This window comes from Heloderma suspectum, chromosome 10 (genome assembly GCF_057233095.1).
Source record: "Heloderma suspectum isolate Gila_16-S chromosome 10, 16-S_ref, whole genome shotgun sequence".
Lineage (NCBI taxonomy): Eukaryota > Metazoa > Chordata > Lepidosauria > Squamata > Helodermatidae > Heloderma > Heloderma suspectum.
This window is the reverse complement of record NC_139467.1, coordinates 8,032,417-8,053,907: the sequence shown is the minus strand read 5'-3', so window position 1 is coordinate 8,053,907 and position 21,491 is coordinate 8,032,417. Positions and strand designations below refer to the sequence as shown.

The window sequence follows — 21,491 nt, the reverse complement described above, 5'->3', positions numbered from 1 at the left end:
AAAGTTTAACCCTGCTCCTTGTGTGCAGTGATCCCGATCCAGATTGGAGTCCGCACCCTTACACTAAAGTAATATATATATTAAGGTAAGCTACATGCTACTCATTTAACGTAGCGTGTTATTTATTTATTAAAACATTTCTATCCTGCCCTATATCATTAAGATCTCAGGGCGGCGTACAGATAAAATCAATTTAAACAGTATAAAACAATAAATAATGTACACACCTAAAAACATGTTAAACTATTAAACAAGCTAATAACCGTTAAAATCTAAAACAATAAAACAGTTAAAACAATGTGCTAGGGAATGCATTTAGCCCTCAAAGGCTTTGGTAAAACGCCACTTTTTTACTTGGCACCAAAACGAGACCAATGTCTGCTCTAATCGGGCCTCCAAGGGGAGGGCATTCCACAACGGGGTGCCACTGAAACCGTGAAAAGTTTAGCCCTGAAACCGTGAAGCATTGTTGCCAGTCAGTGTAGACCAGGAGTGAGCAGAAGGTAGATCTCCAGATGTTTTGGACTTCAGCTCCCAGAAGCCCCTGCCAGCATTGCCAGTGGCCAGGAATGCTGGGAGTTGAAGTCCAAACCATCTGGAGATCTATTTGCTCTTGACCCCTGGTGTACGCAGCCCTGGGCTGACCAGACCGATGTTCTCACTCGGTAAAAGGCATCTGTTGATGGTACTGTCCAGGAAGAACTGTGCCGTGTGGTATTGCTGCACATATAGATGGGCTCAGATGGTTCATTCTTGGCCCTTACATGGGACAAAAAGGTGGCTGGCGCCTTCTGTGTGAAGCGGGGGTGGGCACTGCAGTCAGGATCTGACATATCATTGGGACTGATCTTTGACTGCAGCCTTACTCTTCCACCGTTCCCCAGTACTCCTTCCTCTACACGTATACCCAGAGCCAAAGGCAATGGCCAGAGAGACAAGGCAGCGTCATTCAGTTATCAAGGCGACGGAAGGTGCTACCTCATCGGAAATGCTTAATGGGAAAACCAGAGCAGAACACAGAGGGAGAGAGAGAGGCACTGGGAAATAGGAAAGGGGTGGCCAAGCCCGTAAACACATTGTACCCTGAAGCACAATAAAGACTTCCTCTGTGGGGACATGGCCATTGTTCAGATGGGGGAGGGCGACTGAAGTCCCTTCGCTACTGCTCAGGAGAACAGGAAGAGCAGCAATAAAAGCTGGGCGTCAAGGCAGGCGCAGTCTCTGCCAATGGAGGAAAGGGAAGGATCTCATGGGGGATGGCGGAAGGGCCCCGTCCGAGGATAGGGCTGGTCCTGTACGTGAAGGATGGGGAACATGTGGCCCTCCAGATGTGCTTGGACTGCAAGTCCCATCATCCCTCATCATTGGCTAAGCTAGCTAGGGCTGTTGGGAGTTTCAGTCCAATGTCTGAAGGCTGGGCCACCCCGGCTACAAGTGATCCTATCGCTTGAATGCCTACGGCAGCTTTCCCCAACATGGTGCCTTCCAGATGTGTTGGGATACAATGCCCCTCGCCCCCCTCCAGCATGCTGAGGATCATCCCCAGGATGGGCTTGGGACAACAGGAGTTGTAAGACAGATCTGAAGGAAGCCAGGTTGGCGAAACCTGCTTTAAGGTAACAAAGCTTTTAAATCCACCTGTGGATACAACAGTGGACAGCTCAAAGACAAGGCTGGATATGGAATTCTCTCCTCAGTGTGGATGAAGAACACTTCAGTAGTGCTTCTCGGGTGTAACTTGGCTGGGTAAAGTCCTTCTCTCTCCTCCCTCTCATAATGGGATATGCTCCACTGCAATGGGACTTCAGTTGAGCCCTTCATTCATTCACAAACACGCCCATTCCGCTGGAATAGTCTTCCATTCAGCAACGTTTTCTGTCTCCACCTATCCCCTTCTAATGGAAAATTCTCCCATTGGCCAAACCTATTGCAATCAGACATCCATTGCTGCCATTAATTCACACACATGTATGTCATTCTGATGGTGGATCACGGCCCACTCTTCGCTCTCGTCCCAACAGCAACAGAATAGTCTCCTGATGCCGTTTCAACACAACATCCACTGCGGCAATCATTCACACAGACACATCATGGTCTTTTGCAACAGCACATTCTCTCAATGGGCAATGCCTGTCCCATTTCATTGGAATGGGGCATCTCTACACGAGGCTTTTATCATGCACTCACTCACGGAAGCTTGCGGGTTCTTTGTACAACATCGTCAACCTCCAGGGCCTCTCCCATGCTTTATAACCTTTATGCCATTTTTTTTAAGGTCACGGGAAGACCAGCATTTTTTCTAGAAGCGTGATGAAGTGCTGCAATGGCTGCATGTAGTTCTGCAATTCCGCTATACCACAGTGCCATCTAGTGGTATAGCAGAGAAAGGAAATTCCCAGAAAAAGCCTGTGTAAGCCTGTGTGAAGGAGACAAACTTAATCCTACAAAGAATCCGGAAGCAGGAGCCCCGGTAAAGGATAAAACTCTGGTGTAGAGAAGCCGATAGTCTCCTACAGGATATGGCACACTCCCCTGGAATTTCCACTGGCACCATTTCCCACCTACCCCATTGCAATGGGGCATTTATCTCCCTTATATCTGCCTGGTTGGAGTGCAACCTTCTCCAGCTGGATAAGACCACAGCAATGGGCCTCCCTTTGGGTTTCTTCATCCACCTTACATATTCCAACAGAACATCTTCTCCGTCTGACTTGCCTTTTCTTCCCTCCCATTCCATTGTGATAGAAATACTCTGCTGGCAGCCAAGGACGTTGCAACAGAGGAGTCAAAATTGCAATGCAATGGGCAGAGCCAACATTTTCTCTTCTCCCAATGGAATAGAACATTCTCTTATTGCCATTGACCAATCACTGGGTCTCTGTTCATCCACCCGTCTCATCACACTGGGGCACGTACTGAATGGCTTAGGCTTGCTGGCCCCTCCTTGCCCTCTTAAAATATTCTTGTTGGACACGACTCCGACCCTCTCTCTTCCTCGTCTCAGTCCTTTCCTTACTCAAGCTCCCAGTACTCACCCTGACCAAACGGGCTCTCTTGACCAAATCGTTAAGCTTCCTCAGGGCAGAATTCCGGGGCAGGTTCTGGATGTCCGTGAACAAGTCCTGCTCCTCGAGCTCAAAGAGCCGTCGGTTGTCAGAGATCATCAGTGGCTCCGACCAGAAGGACCCGATGTAGACACGCAGCACCTCGGGTGTGTTGAACACTTTGCCCAGCGACCACATGAGGGCGCCGTAGACCCGCATCAGCTGCTGTGTCTCCACCATGTCGGCCTTGTTCAGGACCACCCGGATCTTGTCCTCGTTGCCCTTGAGGGCCCGGATGGCCTCCGAGAACTCGTCTGAGATCTCCAGCTTGTGGGCATCAAAGAGGAGGATGATGAGGTCCACGCGCTCAGCAAACCACTGCAGCACTGCCGGGAAGTCGTAGCCTGTGAAGGAGAGGAGAGTCTCGTAGAGTAAGAGGTTATTTCGAACAACTGTTTAAAGTGCTCCTCCCACAAAGTAGCCCATCGTTGCTTGCAGTATTATACCACTTTCAGAAGGGGGAGAGGCAGTCCGAAGGCAGAGCACTGACCTGTGAAGGGAGTTCTGGCTAAGGAGTGGAGGTGGTCCTTGAAGATCACGGGTGGGCAACCCTGGCCTGCAGGCCTAATCCAGCCTGTGGAGGTTGTCCATCTGGCCTGCAGAGGATTGGGCTCCCTCTGTGGTCTCTGCCCAGTCCCCTCCCTAAGTCCCTACCCCCTCTCCAAGCCCTGCTGCCTAGCCTAGAGGCTACCAGGAGCTTTGGGAAGAGGCGGGGAGAGGGATTCCCTTGTTATCTCCGATCTGTGATCAGAGATAACAAGGGGATTCCCCTGCACATCCAATGGGAAGGTGAGCAGAATGAAAGGGAATCCCCTTGTTATCTCTGATCACAGACTGGAGATAACACTGAGATTCCCCTGAGGGAGTGGTGGCTGCGTGCTTGTCCAGTGCTTGCAGGAGCTCCTGCGAACATCGGACAAGTGGGCGTCACTTTTCCTTCGCCCATGAGTGAAGCCAGACACCCAAACAGCTCAGCTTTACCTGCCCCATGTCCACTCCCTAAAGAAGAGAAGGTGTGGGGCAGGTGAAGCCTCCTTGCCGATGTGCATCAGTCAGGATGGCTTCACTGCATGCAAGCCTTCCCTAATAGGAGAAGCCCCACAGCCAGGGAAACAGGTCCCAGTCCAATGTGCCTAGTGGCTCATCCATCCAGTGCAGTGGCCAGGAACTAAATTACATCAGGGTGTGTGGGGCCATGCCTCCGACAATGGGGCACAGCCGTCATCATTTGGCCCAGAGAGAGCTGGGTGGAGGGATCATCCAGCCCACCACCCAAACGTTGTCTCCCCCCAGCCCTGCCCCCCACTGAGGGTTTGATTAGGAAACTGCCCTTTTAGAAACATAGGAAACTGCTTTATACTGGACAGACAGGTCTCCTCCAGGTGTTTGGGACTACAACTTCCACTAGCCCCAGCCAGCATGGCCAATGGTCAGGGATTGTGGGAATTGTAGTCCAAAACCTCTGGAGAGCACTGGGTTGCCTAACCCTGGTCTATGCTGAACGCCAGCTGTTCTCCAGGATTTTAGACAAGAGTCACAGGGCATCTCTACCCCAGCCTAAAATCCTGCATTTAAAACGGGGCTTTCTGCTTCCGTTTTAAATGCAGGATCATGACTGCCTTTTTCACCTGCTTCCTTTCCCCCCACCCCCTTCCCCCTCCTTCTCCCTGTATCTGAGTCTTCCATCTCTTTCATTGATCTCGCTCCTCTTCTTGCTGCTTTTACTCTTTTCACGAGGAAACTGAAGCGGAACACAACAGGGTAGTTTGATAGCTCATTATCTGCGATCTATTTAAAAACGGAACAAAGGGCATTTAGTGCAGGAGAGGCCTTGAATGATCACGGCGTCATGTAAAGAGCCCCTAAACTTCCATGAAGGAGCAAGCCCAGTCGTAGAAAAGCTCAGTGTGAAGGAGCCCTTGCTCAGTTCTACCTGGGGCGTCTCAAGCAGTGGAGGCTGGTGGCTCCAATGTCAGAGAGGTGGTGAATCTGCTCCGGGTTTCATTCAGAACCAGTCAGAATTCTAGCTTTGCACCTTGCATAGCTCCTTCAGAGGTCTGACTGGTTCTGACTGAGAATAAACAAAACACCTATCAAGGCAACCTGGCTATCCCCGACTGGAGAATCATCCTCCCACTATCAAACCCCTCTCCTTATTCTACAGGGGCGGTGAGGGAGGGGGATATAGTATTTCCCTATGAAACTTGTCACGCACTCATCATCTTCCCCTGAACCACATGGGTGACCCTTACATCTTGCAAAGAACTTGGCTATTTCTCTGTAGGCTCATCTAGCATAAACTGTTTTATTTCATCGTCTTCTTGTAATTCTAACAAGAAAAAACAATTGTACTACAGAGAAGGAAAGAAAAAGAAAAAAGAAAGAAAGGAAAGAAAGGAAAGGAAAAAAGGAAGGAAAGAAAGAAAACTAATGAAAGAAAGGAAAGAAGGAAGGAAACAAAGGAAAAAAAGGAGGAAAGAAAGCATGTGCCTGCCACAAGGAATGTTTCTGCATGGTCCTCCACCCCTACCAACCTGGATGCATTTTTCCTGTCCAATGAAAGCATTTTTTCCACTGTATTTGATTCTCCTTCTCAGCCCCCCTCCTCCCCACCCCTGTCAAATCTAAACAAGTTCCATAGCTTTCTTAACTCTTGGATCCTAGCCATCAGCTGAACCGCTCCTGCCCGCCTCTTGGCAGCCGAGGTTCACAAGGGCCTGTTCCACAGCACCAAAAAAGGAAACCGAGCCGTTCCATAGGAAAGTCTGAGCAACGGGGCCTCATTGTTCTGACAGATTAAAGAAAAATAATAAAGATGGGAGATCTAAATAAAAGGGGGGTTGGCCACGCAGCCTTATCTCAGTGAACCACGGGGCCTTGTTGGCTCACACAGGGGAAGGAGAGGTTGGCAGAGGTCACCTAAATGATGGCGCATGCTTTGCTTTTGCGGAAGAATCTGGAATACTCAACTCCGGATTGGTGTCACAAGATAGAGATACAGAAGGTCAGACAAAGGAACCATTCTCTGCTCCCATTTTGCCCCAGGATGGACGAGGAATGACTGGCCAGACAGAATATAAATCACAGCACAATGTAGTAGAGCTCCAGTCCCCAGTTTCAACATCAGGGCTCAGATCTGGAATGTGCAGTGCAATAGCAAAAGCGCCTCTGGGTATGTGCAGACATGCGAACGTGTCTGGTTCATAACGCTCAGAATTTCATTAGAAACCGAGCGTCATTCCTCCGAGTTCTTCTCCGCTTTATGTAAAACAAGATCCTCCACACGTGCAGAGTTCGAACTGAGCACCCTTACTTTTGAGGAAAAGCTTATTATTGGTCGCTGTGGAATTATGTGATCACTCGGCTGAGCAGCTTTTTGTTTGGCAACTGGCTTCTCAATATGAGTCAGTTTTCTCAGTTGTTTTGTTGCTGTCCCGCCCCCACTGCCCCAATCTAAACCCCTCTTTTGTTCCTAGGTATGTTGATTTTGGGGTGGGCAGAGGAATACTACAATTCCTAAGCAAGAAATACTGTAAGGCATGTGCAGGGCTGGCCCTACCATTAGGTAGAGTGAGCCAACTGCCTCTGGCGGCAGATGCTGTGGGGCAGCAGCAGCACCCCCCTGGCCGTCTCCTGAGCCCCACAGTCATTCCCCTCTTGGAGGATAGAGGCCTGTGTTCCGTATGGCCTGTCTTGCGCCCTCTAAGCGAGCCTGCTGCCCTTGGGTGTGGTGGAGGAAGGTATCCTGCTGCCAGTGCCAAAGTAGATTAAATGGCCAGTTCAGGTGGCTTCCGTACGTGGAATGCAGCGGGGCCCATCTTCTCCATTGCCCCCGGCAGCAAGACGCCTCAGCCTGGCCCTGAGTGTGGCACCATCAGCACCCATTCACCAACATGGTCTTGGAAAAGACAGACATCCCTTTTCCTCAGAGTTCCCTGACAGGGCTGGCTCCAAGTCTGAAGGGGGCTGGGTTGGGCAAAGTGCCCTCTCATGGGCCCCTCCTCCATCGGTGGGTCCTGTTGAGCTTCCCTGGCGGTGGAGGATGACGGTGGTCTGAGTGGGCCTGGGTGTATAGCCGCCATTTTAATTTCTCACACTGCCCTGGAGCCGAGCTACCTCAGGGGCCTTGTGCGAAATTGGAATGGCGGCTAGACAGGCATCAGTTGGCCGCCCTGCTAGGGCACAGGGGCCCTGGCAACTAACGCCAGCCCTGTTTTCCAAAAGAACATGTAAATACCAAGCAAATTCTGAATCGAATTGTGGGGAGTGGCGCAGAGTGGTAGGCGGCAGTATTGCAACCGAAACTCTCCCCACGACCTGAGTTTGATCCCAGCGGAAGCCGGGTCTCGGGTAGCGGCTCAGGTCGACTCAGCCCTCCATCCTTCCGAGGTCGGTAAAATGAGTACCCAGCTTGCTGGGGGAAAGGTAGTCACGACTGGGGAAGGGAATGGCAAACCACCCTGCTATAGTCTGCCATGAAAACGCCAGCGAAAGCAGGCGTCCCTCTAGGGGTCAGTAATGACCCGGTGCTTGCGCAGGAGGAACCTTTCCTTCCCATCCCTCGAGTCCCCAGCAAAAGAGGAAGAATATGTTGGAAGGCGGGAGAGGCAGCTGCTCATCTCTGCCTTTAGTGCTGGTTTTGGTCCAGCTAGAGTGCAAAGGAGACACCTTAGGGTGGTGGGGAGAAGGGGGGAAGCTGGGCCCTCCTTTAAAACCAAGTTGGGTAGGAAAAATGGCAGCCATGCTCCTCCAAGGCATTTCCCTGGGGTGAAGTCACTTGCAGGGCTTGTGAGGGGGAAGAGGCAGAAGGAAGTTAGGGCTGGAGTCCCCACCCACCCCCGTCCCAAGTGCGGGCCAAAACAGACGTTACTTTAAATCTGTGTCTAGCAGCTCCATCTTTTTATTTTTACTGTGGAGTAAGTGCAGGGCCCCCACTCTGGATCAGGACCCTACCATGGGCGGGGAGTCTTTAATCCTCCCCCCTCCCCGCTATGGGCCCGATGTAGATCAGAGGCTCTGCACCTACTCTAGAGTAAAAATGAAGGGTGGGGGAAGATGTGGCTGCTAGATACGGATTTAAAGCAATGTTTGTTTGGGCCCTGAACAACTGTTCTGAGCCAAACATTGAATTTTCAGGCTCTGGAACAAGGATTACAAAGGGAAGGTGTGGCAACACAGATTCCCAGCCACTATGTGTGACCCAGTGAAAACAGGGCAACAGTGGGCGAGGATTCCCCAGCTGTGGTGTTACAGCAACTCTTGGGTAGAGGCTGTTGTGCCTTTAACAGCTGTTTAACAGGCAGACATTCAACAGGTGAAGCTCTCTCTCTCTCTTTCTCTCTCTCCTCCCCATCACTGCATCTCCATGCCAAGCAGAGCTTTCACCTGTTGAATTTGTGCCTGTCCCACAGCTGTTCAAATGCACAGCAGGGCTCTAGATTCTCACGCCCACATTTGGATTTCCAAAGTCTGATGGGAGCTTTTGAGCAAATGCTGGCACCAGCACACCTCCGAGGAAGCGCAGTCATTCACGGTGACGGGCAGGCAGCTGGCTCCGGCGTGTGCCGACTCGCGGCAGGAATTTCCTCTCTGCTTTGGAACCCCCACGGCTCCGTGGCTGCGTGCAGGTGAAGGAGCCAAGAAACAGGGCGGGCGGCCCGCAGGCCTGGATGGGCAAAACTACAGCAGCCCTTCATGCTTCAGTGGAAGGGAAGAAAACCTCTTCTGCTCAGGGGTGTTTTGTGGGGGGAATCTCCACCCTGATCCACAGTTGACAGAACCAGCAGCCACATTCCCCAGGTCATGGGGAGCATTTGAACAACACCAACAATAACTTCTCTAGTCCGAAAGCCAGAACGACAAGGTCTGTGCTTTTACAGTGGTACAATTCAGCCCAAGCAGGACTATGCAATTTTCAGCCTGGCAAGTTAGAGTAGCCCAGTACCCGTGCATTTGGGAGCTTGCCATGTGCTTTTAAGATGGCCCTGTTTCTCCCACCACAGGATTCCCCTGGCCATGCAATAAATAAAACTAGGAGGCTTTGCAGAGGGCCAGCAGAGGGGGTTGGACTCGATGGCCTTGTAGGCCCCTTCCAACCTCACTATTCTATGATTCTGTGATTCATGCTAGCACCATACATGGTGGGTGGTTCATGTGGTTCAACACAGTGGGGGGTCTCCTCGGGTGGCCAGACGTCCTCTTTTACAGAGGACTGTCCTCTGTTTGAAGGCACCCTCTATTGGAAGGGTTGTCCAGTCTGAGCCCAATTTACAAAGGAAGAACCCCAAGAACTGTTTGCACCTGGACAGCAGACTGAAGAGACAGGAACATGGCTCACCTGGTCTCAGTCTTCCAGACTATGGTGAGATGGACTATATTTCTATTTAAGATGAATAATAATGATTTCTAAATTTGCATCTATACATATAAATTAGCACATACACATTGCATGTAAATCTGCATCCTCTTTTTCTGGTGATGCATTTTCTCCTTTTTAGCAACTCGTATGCAGCCATCCTGATCTGCACATGCCTGAGATAAACCCAATATTTGGTGGCCAGGGGAAGTACACTGGTCAACAGCTTTTACCTAAAAACTGACATAAATAAAGCGGTGGTCGTGCTCAAACTAACCTGGAAGCTACATGTTCTAACATGTTTGGTCATCCTAAAAGTGCACAGCCTCATGGTCAAGGGGAAGTAGTCTTCACATGCACAGAAGCACTCTTTTATTATCCTCACCACCACCTCCACCGCATGGTCTGTTTGAGAACCGAACGTCCAAAGTAGCTCCGTTTCACATTAAGGTTTCTGTGACTGTTTGTGCGATGCCTGGGCATAATTTATTCAGGGGAATGAGATTTGGAATGAGATGGTAGAACCGACTGTGCCACTGCTAGCTCAGATTATAAGACTGGAGGAGGGGGGAGATCACGTTTGAATTCTCCTCCATATAAAGAAAAAGAAAAGAAAAGAAAAAAGGAATTAAAACAAATATCCCTGGAAAAAGAAAGCTAGCATATGCTGGAGAAAGGTGACGGCTTCGCCCTTTGCCTGTGGTGCTGCTTTTCTATTTGCAGGGAGATTCACTCCATCTGTGGTCTAACGTGGTGCTTTCCATTCTACCACCTAATTCTGTTGCGAGAATTAAAAAAAACCCCAAACCCAAGTGTGATGATAGCAGAGGAGACATTGGCATACCAGTCAGAGATGACGAGGAGGGAGGACAGGAAGTCGTTCAGAAAAAGGCCACCGATGTATTTTTAAAACTTGAATATGTGCCCACTGGCTAATCCTAACACTGGTTTAACCCACACGGTTTCCTAGTTCCAACCTTTGCATGCATGCATGCAAGCACACTGCGTCCTCCCCTGGACGCAAGCCCTTCCTCCTCCGTCCCTGGCACGCCCAGGACATTCCTCAGCATTTTGCAAAGTGAATCATCTTGCCTTCAGTTGCCATGGCGTGAGGCTGCTCTTTCCCATAGACACCCAGCTGACTGTGCCTTCTCACCCCCTTCCATTTTGTAGCATACACTCCCTTGCAATCCCTCCTGAGACCCCAGACAGGCAGGCCTTAATTCCAGGCAAGCCTCGCCCAGGCTTAGCCCTGCAAGGTGTGAAGCAATCCTGGCTTAGATTAGAGAGTGTCTTTGCGCATACGCGGAATCCCTCACCTCTGAATAAGCACAACTGGTCTCCAGACAGAAAATTAAAAAGGGCAGAGGACCATTTGATAATATGACAGCTGGGTGCCCTACAATATTTGCCTGTGACCACCTGCAAGAGTCCACTCAGGAACCCCCATGATAACAGTTCTCCCCCTCCCACTGCCACCGCCCCAAACTTTGTATGGAAAGTAGACGCTCACCAGCTCAACGCTGGTGATGGGACAGAATTCTCCACTGCGCCTGACAGCAGCAGCCTCGTTTAGGGAGAAAAGGGCAGGCTGTTTAGTGCACAACTCTCTCTTCCAGCACCTTTGCTGCCACTTCCCAACATCTGCTGCCTGAGGCAACCGCCTCACTCTCTCTAATGGTAGGGCTGGGCCGGCATGTTGCAGTGCTATGAGTGCCATCTACCTACACTCCTCTTTTGCCGCTAGGATTGGCCATTTGGGGTCAGGCGGTACCACTCAGAGAGGACCAGGTTGTTGCAGGCTAAGGGGAAAGACTTGTCTACAGGGAGAGATTCCTGGCATGCGGTTGCAGTAAACAAGACCAAATCTGTGCAGGGCGCGGCCTCCCCCTATGTCCACTTCTCCCTGTCCGCCGAGGTGGGGCTTGTCCTGATTGTCCACATACTTCAGTGTAAAATGCAGAGATAACACTGGAAGCCCGGTTGGGGTTCTCCAGGGGTGCCCAGCAACCAAGAAATATTGGGAGAGGGTTTAGGAAGGAGAGATTTCCCCCACACCGCCTGGTGGAATGAAAAGCCACAAGATCAGGCCCATCCCACGCAGTGGAAACCAGCAGTTCCAACGGGAGATGAGTACAGGAATGTTAACGTCAGAGGGAGAGCACGAAAGGGCTCTGCCATCCCCACCCTAAGCTCGTGGAATATGTCAGCGCCAGTTGTCCAGGGAAGGGTCTAGACGCTTCATCCCTGGAACCTCCAGTGCAGTGGCTCCGATGTCAGTGGGGCGATGAATCCACTCCGGGTCTCAGACAGAACTAGGCGGAACCCTAAAGGACTCCACACTTTGGCTAGGTCCTTTAGAGTTCTTACTGAAACCTGGAGCGGATTCACCATCCCACTGACATCAGAGCCACCAGCCTCCACTACTTGGGTACCCATGCATTTCCACAGAATTTCCCATCAAGCAGTCTTTTTGCAGGCTTCCCCTGTTATCCTCAACAAAACAACCCTGTGGAGCAGGCTAGCAGCAGCCCAAGGCTAGCACTTTTCCCTCCCTAAAATGTAAAACTCTCTCCCCCACCCTTTGCCCTACCGCACAGAGGCTGGACTTTTTCCAGGAATTTGAAGATGCTTTGAAAGAGTTTGTGAAGGTGCACACCCAAAACAGGTGACAGGGGTGGAGGTGGCGGGGCACACACAAAGGAAATGTGTGCGTACACACCAAAGCCACTGTCAACACTCAGAAAAAGAAATTATATTATCTGCCTCCATCCAGAATCACAATTGTCCCTTCCCTCTTCAAAATTCCATTGATCATTCTTATGTCAGCCCTGCCACACCCACCCTTTCCTTCCCACAGTTTCCTCCATTCCCAGCTGGGCCTGCCTCTGGCCCCAAAACTCAAATCTCCCCCCAAAATCTACATGCAGCAATTCCTTCCTGCCTTGTCTCAGAAGGCCTCTGTCTAACTTGTAACCTTAACGTATGGCCTAGCCTTAATTCTCAGCTCAGGCCTTAAAAAGTTTGCCCCAAACAATAAGAAAAGCATAACACCATGCCCATGCTCAGAAACATCCCTTCCCCGTTGACGCTTTTCCCATCCTGCCACCTGCAACATCCATGCTGAGGAAGAGTTCTGTGCAACTCAAAAGCTTGCATGCTGCATCTTGAAGGCTGGTTGTTCCGAATAAAACAGCTCCCAGTGTGGTGTATTTGATATGGTTTCAGACTTGGACTGGAAAGACCTGGATTCAGATCCCTCCTAAGACCAATAGCTCACTTGGTGATTTGGGGCCAGTCACTACTTCTTTGCTTGTTCATGGAGGAGAAGGCTATAGATGGCTACTTGTCCACATGGCTATACGTTGCCTCTAGGATCAGAGGCAGTCTTGCTCTATATCCCAGTTGCTGGGGAACATGAGCGGGAAGATGCTATTGTGCTCATGTTCTATTTGTGGGCTTCTCAAAGGCCCTGGTTGGCCACTGGGTGAACAGAATGCTGGACCGGATAGGTCCGTGGTCTGATTCAGCGCGGCGCTTATGTCAAACAGGGAGGAAACCCCCAGCTACGCTGTTCTGCGATCCTGGAGGCGCAACATCTGATAACTTTACCAAGAAACCTTATGGCTCTGCGACGTTTTTAAAGGGCTTTACCCAGTGCCCATTTCCTGTGCCTTCCCCACCGGATGCCCTTCGATCATTTTCGGCCTCACCTTGTTGCTATCCGCACTAGTGCTCACACATCTAGACTCAAGAGCGCCCTTGACCCACCTCGGAATGCAGAGAGCACATCTCAGAGAACGGTTTTATCTGTGCATTCCTTCTCTCTCTCTCTCTCTCTCGCACATTCTGTTCCCACTCAATAGCTGCCTTTGTAACCGATTCGTTCCTGCGCTTGCTAAACTTTTCCTTGCATTTTGCAAGCTCTGTGTGTGTGTGCGCGCGCGCGCGCGCCTTCCGTAGCCAACACAATTTGCCAAGCTGATGAGTTACATCCGTCCTGAGAGTCTTTCCCCATCTGTCGCCAATCCGCCCCCCCCCCCCGGATCTCTTAATCTTTGCCTTAAATCAAGCCTGCACGACTCACAAAGACAAATGCAGCCACTTTAGGAGCGACTCCCATAAATAATGGCAGTTGGCCTGCCTGGAAAGACAAAACTGGAGGGGGGAGGGGTGTCAAGCAATGCCTTGCCGCAGTATTCCAAAATCCATATTACTGTAATGTCTTTATTAGGCCAACCAAAAGATCACAAAAAATGTGCAAGCTTTCGAGATCTCCAGGTCTCTTCATCAGGCAAGATGTTACAAAAAGCAGGTGGGGGGGAGATAGGGGAGGGGAGGAAAGGCCACAGTATGTGGTTGGTAGACTGCATTCAGCTTGATGGGTTCTGAAGGCTTCGCATTACCCCTTAGCCCCCTCTAACCATCCGTTTGTTCACATGAGCAGTGCATGCGTGTGTGTGTGAGAGAGAAACAGTGGTTGTGAACTTTTCCTGGCCCTGCTCCTGTCTCTGACAGCAGCCTGCCATGCAGAAATTTAGCAGGTGAAGCTTTTCCCTTAGTGGTGGAGTAAATGGTAGGGAAAAGCTTCAGCCAGTCTGGCACAAACTGGTGCCCTCCAAGTCCCATCATTCTCAGCCAGCATGGCCAATGGGAATGATGGGACCTGCAGATGGACAGGGGAAAGTTGGCTTAAGCTCACTGAGTTGCTGTTAAAGGCACAGGAGCAGGGTGAGGGAAAAAGTTGGCAACCTTAATTCTATCTCTCCTCCAGCCCCCCAGCTGCTTCCTTTGTTTTGAAATGAATATGCACACTCTTTGTTTCCCCTGAAATCAGCCCCTGAGACTGAATCAATATTTACCAGCCCAGACCTTGTGGGCAGGAACACAATAGAGCTTGATACTTCAGGGCCTGGCCACAGGCCAGGGAAACACCCAAGGACATGCCACATCCAGCAGCAGCAGCAGCAGCGACTGTGGCCTGAGCAGAGGAAAGAACCAAAGACAGCTCGGCGCTCTGTAGCAGGTGCAGAGGCAAGAGGAGAAGCTGAGTTCTGCAGCATCAAGGGACATCACCAAGGTCACGGAGAACCAGGGGCACCATCTGGGAGTCCTGGATCCAATGTCCAGCTCCTGCCCATTTAACACCACCACCCTCGGCCTCCGGAAGGTGGCCACCTGCTCTCTATGGCGACAGCTATGCTCATTCTGTCCAGCTGCCCTCCTGGCAGCCCACATCCTGAAGGCTATGTGGGGCTCCCCTCTCTCTTCCTGCTAATCCCTCCTTGAAATCTCAAACCTTAGGCTTGACCCCTGAATCCTAATGTTACTCTCCAAGCGTAAGGGCGCAGAAGCTCCAGCTTGTGAGCCAAATGTGGCCTGCCTGCGGCCCTAACACAACCCCCTGAGGTTCCCCAGATGGCCCCGCCTCCACCCCCGCCCCCTCCAAAAAGGTTGAAATGCCTCTCCTAAGGCTTCGTTTCTGGCAGGAAGAGCTTGGAGCTAAAACATCCCTGCCTCCTTTGCCTCTGCCCAGTTTGCCTTCGGTGCTGCCTACCACTGGAATGCGCCCCCTGAGAGCTTCTCCGAAACTGAACTCGGCCCTCAGGCTGAAAGAGTTTCCCCACCCCTGCCCAACTGGGCTCTTCCAGACAAGGATTCATTGTGGAATTGCCATGGCTGGTTCACTCACATTTTAAGGGGATTCACCCGATGTTGGGTGTTTCAAGATGAAGGGCTCCTATTGATAACAATCAAAAGACCTTGTGTGGCCAGTCTATCTTTTCCTCCTTGATGGATTTTTTTCCGGTAAGAAAAAAGATGGAAGAAGCCATGGGAAAACTCAGGAGCGCCACAACTTGAAGATCATAATGTCTGGACCTCCCGCAGCCTCTGTGAATGCAGCAGTGCGATTGCACAATGAAAGCCTTGTCTGGAAGCACCCGCTGTCATCCATTTGTAATCCTCCTGTGTTTTCCCAGTGCTGCTGCTGTCTTTTTTTCTCCGGGAGAAAGTTGGACTTTTTTTGAGAAAGGCAGAAGAGTAATACCACCTCCATAGGTGTAGTTGCCCTTATTTATTTATCTATCTATCTTATTTTATTATTACCTTTATATCCCACCTTTTTTTCATCTGCAAGGAACCCAAGATGGTGTTCATGACCCTCCTCCTCTCTGTTTTACCTTCACAACAACCCTGTGAGGTAGGTTAGGCTGAGAATCAGTGACTGGCCCAAAGTCACCGCGTGAGCTTCATGGCCAAGTGGGGACTAGAACCCAGGTCTCCTAAGTCCCAGTCCAACACTGTAAGTACTACACCACACTCAAACGAGCACTATTCTTCTGTCTTTTTGCAGTGTGGTTTTGAGGTAGCGTCTTCGGACAGCGCTGGCTCTTGGGCTTAGAAATGGAGATGAGCACCACACCCTAGAGTCGGACACGACTGGTTGGGGCCACTTTTACCTTTTTTTAGTGATTTACTGGACAGCTGAACCTATCACAGCTCAGCACACATTCAGTACAGACTTTGCAGTAGGCACCATTTTTAATCTGCCATTTATTTATTTTCAATAGTTTAATTTGCGCTGAAATGTGTTTATGGATATAATCTTTTTAAAGTATATTAAAATAATAGCAAAATAACCTTACAGTGCAACATATACCTTTACAGCACGACCCTATTCATGTGTACTGAGATGTCGGTCCCATTGAGTTCAATGGGACTTACTCTCAGGTAAGTAGATATAGGATTGCAGCCTTAAAAATGATGGCACCCTGCCCCCTTTGTAGTCACTGCCATTTTAACAAGCTGGTGAATGACAGTGATCAGAAATATCTTTTTAAAATTCATTTTTTAAAATTAGCATTATAGGGGAATAGTGCTATACCAAGTATACTTTATAATAGTAAAATTCCAGTTTTTAAAAAAATCATTTAAAAAACCCTTTCTGGTCACTACCATTAACCATCATATTAAATCAGCAGGAAGTTTTTTTCTTTATCATAGATAGATAGCATTATAGGGGTATAGTGCTATAACATTCTTTCATTTAAGTGATATCTTAATATATATAGTCAGAAAAATGTTTTACTGCTGCTTAAAAGATCAAAAACAAAAACAGATGATAAAAGGGGCACCCACTGCAAAAGGCATAGTGAATGTGTGGTCAGATGCGATACTTTCATCCTCCTGAGGAGTCGCTGCCCCCATCAAAACCACGCCCCTGTCAAAAGATGGAAGAGCAGCGTTTGGGGCACTACTGGACAGAACACAGTGGGATGTACACATAGAAATGCACAATATCCCCCTTGTGTGGATAGTCTCTTGCAATTCCACTTGTAGCTTACAGTGAGAGAGCAATGGTTTCTTAGTGCTAGGAGCCGTCTGTTTGGAAGCACCCTAGGCCTAAGTGTGTGTGACCGCATTTTCTTGCATTGATTCCCCTCTCTACCCTTTCTCACCCTGTCTCTCCCCCAACGGCTGCTTTCCTGCACTATCGACATTGAGATAAACAGGCAAGTCACCACTCAGTTGCTGCCATCAAACCTGCGTAGGAAAAGGAACTAGCCCTAACTTGTGTTGAGTACCAGAGTCTTGTGTCCACTTCTGGGTGCTGTATTTTAAGATGGACATTGACAAACTGGAATGTGTCCAGTAGAGAGCGAGCAGGAAGGTCAGGAAACCAAGTTTTACAAGGAACTGCTGAAAAGGCTGGGTATGTTTAGCCTGGAGAAGAGAAGATCACAGGAAGCCATGATAGCTACCCTGAAATATCTGTAGGACTGTTACGAAGAATATGGGGCAGACATTTGGACTTGATGGTCTTATAGGCAGGCCCCTTCCAAGCCTATTATTCTATGATTCTATGTGCTCTGTTGCTCCAAAGGGCAACACTAGAACTAAGAGGTGGACATTGCAGAGAAGCAGATTTCAGCTAAAATCAGGAGGAACTTCCCAATGGTAAGAGCTATTCGATGGTGGAACAGACCTCTTTAGGAGGTGGAGGCTCTCCTTTGCTGGAGGTATTCAAGCAGAGGCTGGATGGCCATCTGTCAGTGATGCTGTAGCTGCATCCTGCACTGAGCAAGGGTTGAACTAGATGATCTCTAAGGTCCCTCCCAAGTCCATGGGCTTCTGTACATGAAGCTAAAATCCCAGAACTTTACCAGGGCTTCTGCTTCCGGATTCCTTGCGGGATTATGCTCGGCACCTTTCCACGTGGTTTTCTTTCTGGGCATGTTCTATATGTTTCATTATAAAGCCACTAGATGGCACTGTGGTATTGCTGTGATAAAGTGCCATTCATCAGTACACCATAGATTTACCAGGGTTCATAGCAGGAAGGGGGGGAATGCCAGACTTTCATCATCATGAACAAAAATGCGATAAAGGTTGCAAAGTGCAGGAGGTGCACTGGAGGAGGAGGATGTCATGTATAGGACCCGCGAACTTTCATGAGTGACCAATCATGAGTGCACGCTAAATGCCTCCTATAGAAATGGCCTATGATTCCATGGGTGACTTTGAGTATGCATCAACGGGGAGTGCAAAAAGCCCATTTGTTCCAATGAGGCAGGACGAGTTTGGGCAGCCCCCAACCTTGTCCCCACCACGTCACCTTACCTCGGCTCACGCGCTGCTTAGCACCCGACAGGATCCCTGGGGTGTCGATAAGGCTGATGCTCTCCAGAACCTGGTTGGGCAAGTGGGCACACATGAACCTAAGGGGAGAGAAACGGCCAGAGTCTGGGTGAGGGGTTTGTTTAGAAGAGAGCAACAAAAAGGGAGGGACATTTGTACAGGCATCTCATGATGATCCACATGCATTACTGAAGCGTTTGAGGACCTGGCAAGCCTGAACACCTGGCCTTGTGATTTCTTTCTTATAATTAGTTTTATCTCACTGTGAAGGTTACAAATCCTTCTAAGGTGGCTTAGAAGAAAATCAAAAGACAAGAGTAAAATTGCAATATTGACACGTAACAACTTGTCCCTATTCTTCCCAGAGGGCCCTTGGTGTCTGTTGGCCTTGTGGGAAAGGAGGGGAGGGGACAGACCAGCAGGAGGAGGAGATCTTCAACTCCCTCCCTCTCCTGTTCCCAGTGGTACAGTGGTCAATTGTGAAGTGTAGGCGTTCGTCATGACATCCCCAAGGCCACGCCCCCAAGGAGAGTCCAAAGATCCAGACAGCAGTGTTGATCCATATCAGCATCCCACTTCTAGGAGTTTTCATCTCCCCCAGGAGCAGGTCTTTTCTAAAGCTCATGGGTCTGGACTGCCCATTCAAGAGCAGGCCACCCCAAAGCACTTTGCACTACAACAGGGAACAATATATTGCTGCTGGGAAAATTCATCCCCGCTCCCCCCCACTACTATGAGGATTGCAGCTAAGTTCAGAGGGAGCAGGGAATTCGGGGGGGGGGGGAGATGACGTCAGCATCCCTGCTAATAAAAAAGTGCCAGTGCCGCATCCCTGCGAGGCCAGGCTCCGCCACATCAGGGCTAGTGCTTGATGGGCATAGGGGCCGAAGTGAAGTGCACGCCAAGCAGAAAGGCATCTGCCCTCTGAATACCTGCCCAAACCAAGTGGCGCAGTGTTAAATGCTGAAGTGCCATTCTGAAGTCCAGGCACCCATCATGACTGTCCCCACAGCCACACCCCCAAGGAGAGTCCAAAATTGTAGGCTGCTGTGTGGATCCATAACAGCAACCCAGTTCTTGCAGTTTTCCTCTCCACCAGGCACAGGTCTTTTGTAAAGCCAATGGGTTTGAACTGCCCATTCAAGACCAACCCCCCCACCAATACTTTGCATTACCATGGGGAACAATATATTGCTGTTGGGAAAATTCATCCCTGCTGAGCCAGCCCCCCACCCCGCTGCTCTGCGGATTGCAGCTAAGCACAGAGGAAACAGGGAGGTCAGAGAGGGTTGGCAGATGTCATCAGCGTCCCTGCTAATAAAAGAGTGCCAGAGCTGCATCCCCGCGAGCCCAGCCTCTGCTACGCCACTGCCTGTCCCTTCCCACAGGGTATTTGGTGGTAGATGGCTCTCTAATGGGGTGGGACAGTCATTCTCAGTCTTTAGTCTTCTTGACTGCTGTGACAAACTGGTGTCTGCAGCATGGTCGATGTCCATACTGCACATGGTGTTTGTACGGGGAGAAGGCTGCCCCTGTTCTGCCTCCCAAAGCAGCTGTTAGCAGCACAGGTGCCCTGCCAGGGAAAAGCAACACCTGCAACCCTACCTTAGGCTGAAAAGTCTTAGGTGCCTGGGCTCCCCCTAGACTCTAGATTTTGAAAAATGGCATTCAGCCCTTTGTAGACCTGAATGAAAAGGGAGAGGTAGCCATCCACTCTTTAAATATTTCAAAAAAATAAAAATGTAAATGAAGTAGAGCCTCTGAAATAAGCAGGTGTGCACTTAATTCTCAGCTTCACCCAGGGCTTGCCCAAAGGTTTTTGCTGCCCTGGATAAAGTCAAAATTTGCCACCTGTTGTGTCTTATGGTATGCCAACGAACAATGGCAGCCTATTAAATGAACAAGAGTTGACAGAGCTAGTGAAGACAGAGCTCTTCTACACGAGGCTGTTAATGCGCTGTATCTACTTTTGGTTTTGTTGGAGAATCGAGATCTGAGCACTACATGAGGAGTGTTTCCTTTCCTGCTTTTCCAATGCGTAAACACTAGGTGGCACTGTGGTATAGCAGAATAGCACAATGCACAAGTGGAAAAAGCATTTTCTTTTTCTTTCAGAAATAATACCACATTTTCCCTGCTCTAAAAAATCTCACTGAAAGTGCTCTTTAAAAACAGAAGCAAAACTGCAGGGTCATGATCTCATTGTCTAAAGAACCCGTAGACAACAGTGAGTAGGGAATGACGAGTTTACAATAAATGCCTCTTGTAGAAAAGCTCAGTATTTTCTTGTTCTCAGTGCTCCCAGACAAGGCTTTTATCATGAAATCACCATGCCGCAAACACTGTATTTTACAGGGGGGTCCAGACGATGATGTCTTCCACTCATAACCCTCCCATATTTCCCCACCACTTCTTCCATCTTTTTTCTTACCAGAAAAAAAAAATGTTAAGGAGAAAAAGGCAGAATAGCTGAACAACATCTTTTGAGATGCTGGGAAAGATTGAAGGCAAAAGGAGAAAGGGACGGCAGAGGATGAGATGGCTAGATAGCATCACCGATGCAATGAATATGAACTTGAGCACACTCCGGGAGAGAGCGCAGGACAGGAAGGCCTGGTGTGCTATGGTCCATGGGGTCACGAAGAGTCGGACACGACTTAACGACTGAACAACAACGAACTAGGAGCCCTCCATCTGAAAGCAGCCAGAGTCTGTCACTTTTTACTTCCACCCCTTTCCAGTTGTGGCCAATTCCCCTAGAGCTGATGGAGACCACAAGGATCTCAGTCATGCACTCCCTGGAATGCAGTGGCTGAGCTGGTGTGGGCTTCCTTCAGCTGAGCAGGCGGCTGCTCTTTCTTTACGTGCACAGCTCAGGCACCCCAGGACTTTTGCCTCCTTAGGCAGTTGGCTACTTTGCCTCTATAGCTGGGCCTGCCCCTTTGCTTACACCAATTCAGATTGGTCCTCAATGACTAAAATGAGTCAAGAAGGTGGAACCTACCTTATCATAAGCAACAGAAAAGGCTGTTCATTATTGGGTATTTAAAAAAAAAATGATTGAAAGGTACCAGTCCTGAAGTGTTCTCTGAGCTAGAGCATTAGGAAAGCCTTTACAAACCTCACAGATTAATCAGCAACAACTTTGGTTGATTAATCTACTCTTTCAAGACTGTTAATCGACTGTTAATCCGCTATATCTACTTTTGGTTTCATTGCAGAATTGAGATCCAAGCAATACATGAAGAGTGTTTCCTGCTTTCCCACTTCATAAACTCTAGGTGGCACTGTGGCATAGTGGAATAGCACAAACACACAAGAGGAAATTGCACTTTCTTTCACTTTCACAATTAAATGCAGCATTTTCTCTACTCTAAAAAAACTCTCCAAAA

General features: G+C 49.5%; 1 protein-coding gene across 1 annotated transcript in view; it reads right to left on the bottom strand.

Annotated features, from left to right (window-relative positions):
• EHD2 (EH domain containing 2) overlaps positions 1-21,491 on the bottom strand; it is a 39,668-nt gene that overhangs the window by 10,439 nt on the left and 7,738 nt on the right. Inside the window, exons 2-3 of the mRNA XM_084814929.1 lie at positions 18,082-18,179; positions 3,036-3,448 (exon numbers count right to left, since the gene is read on the bottom strand). Coding sequence (XP_084671055.1) covers positions 3,036-3,448; positions 18,082-18,179 — 511 coding nt within the window. The remainder of the gene's footprint in view (positions 1-3,035; positions 3,449-18,081; positions 18,180-21,491) is intronic.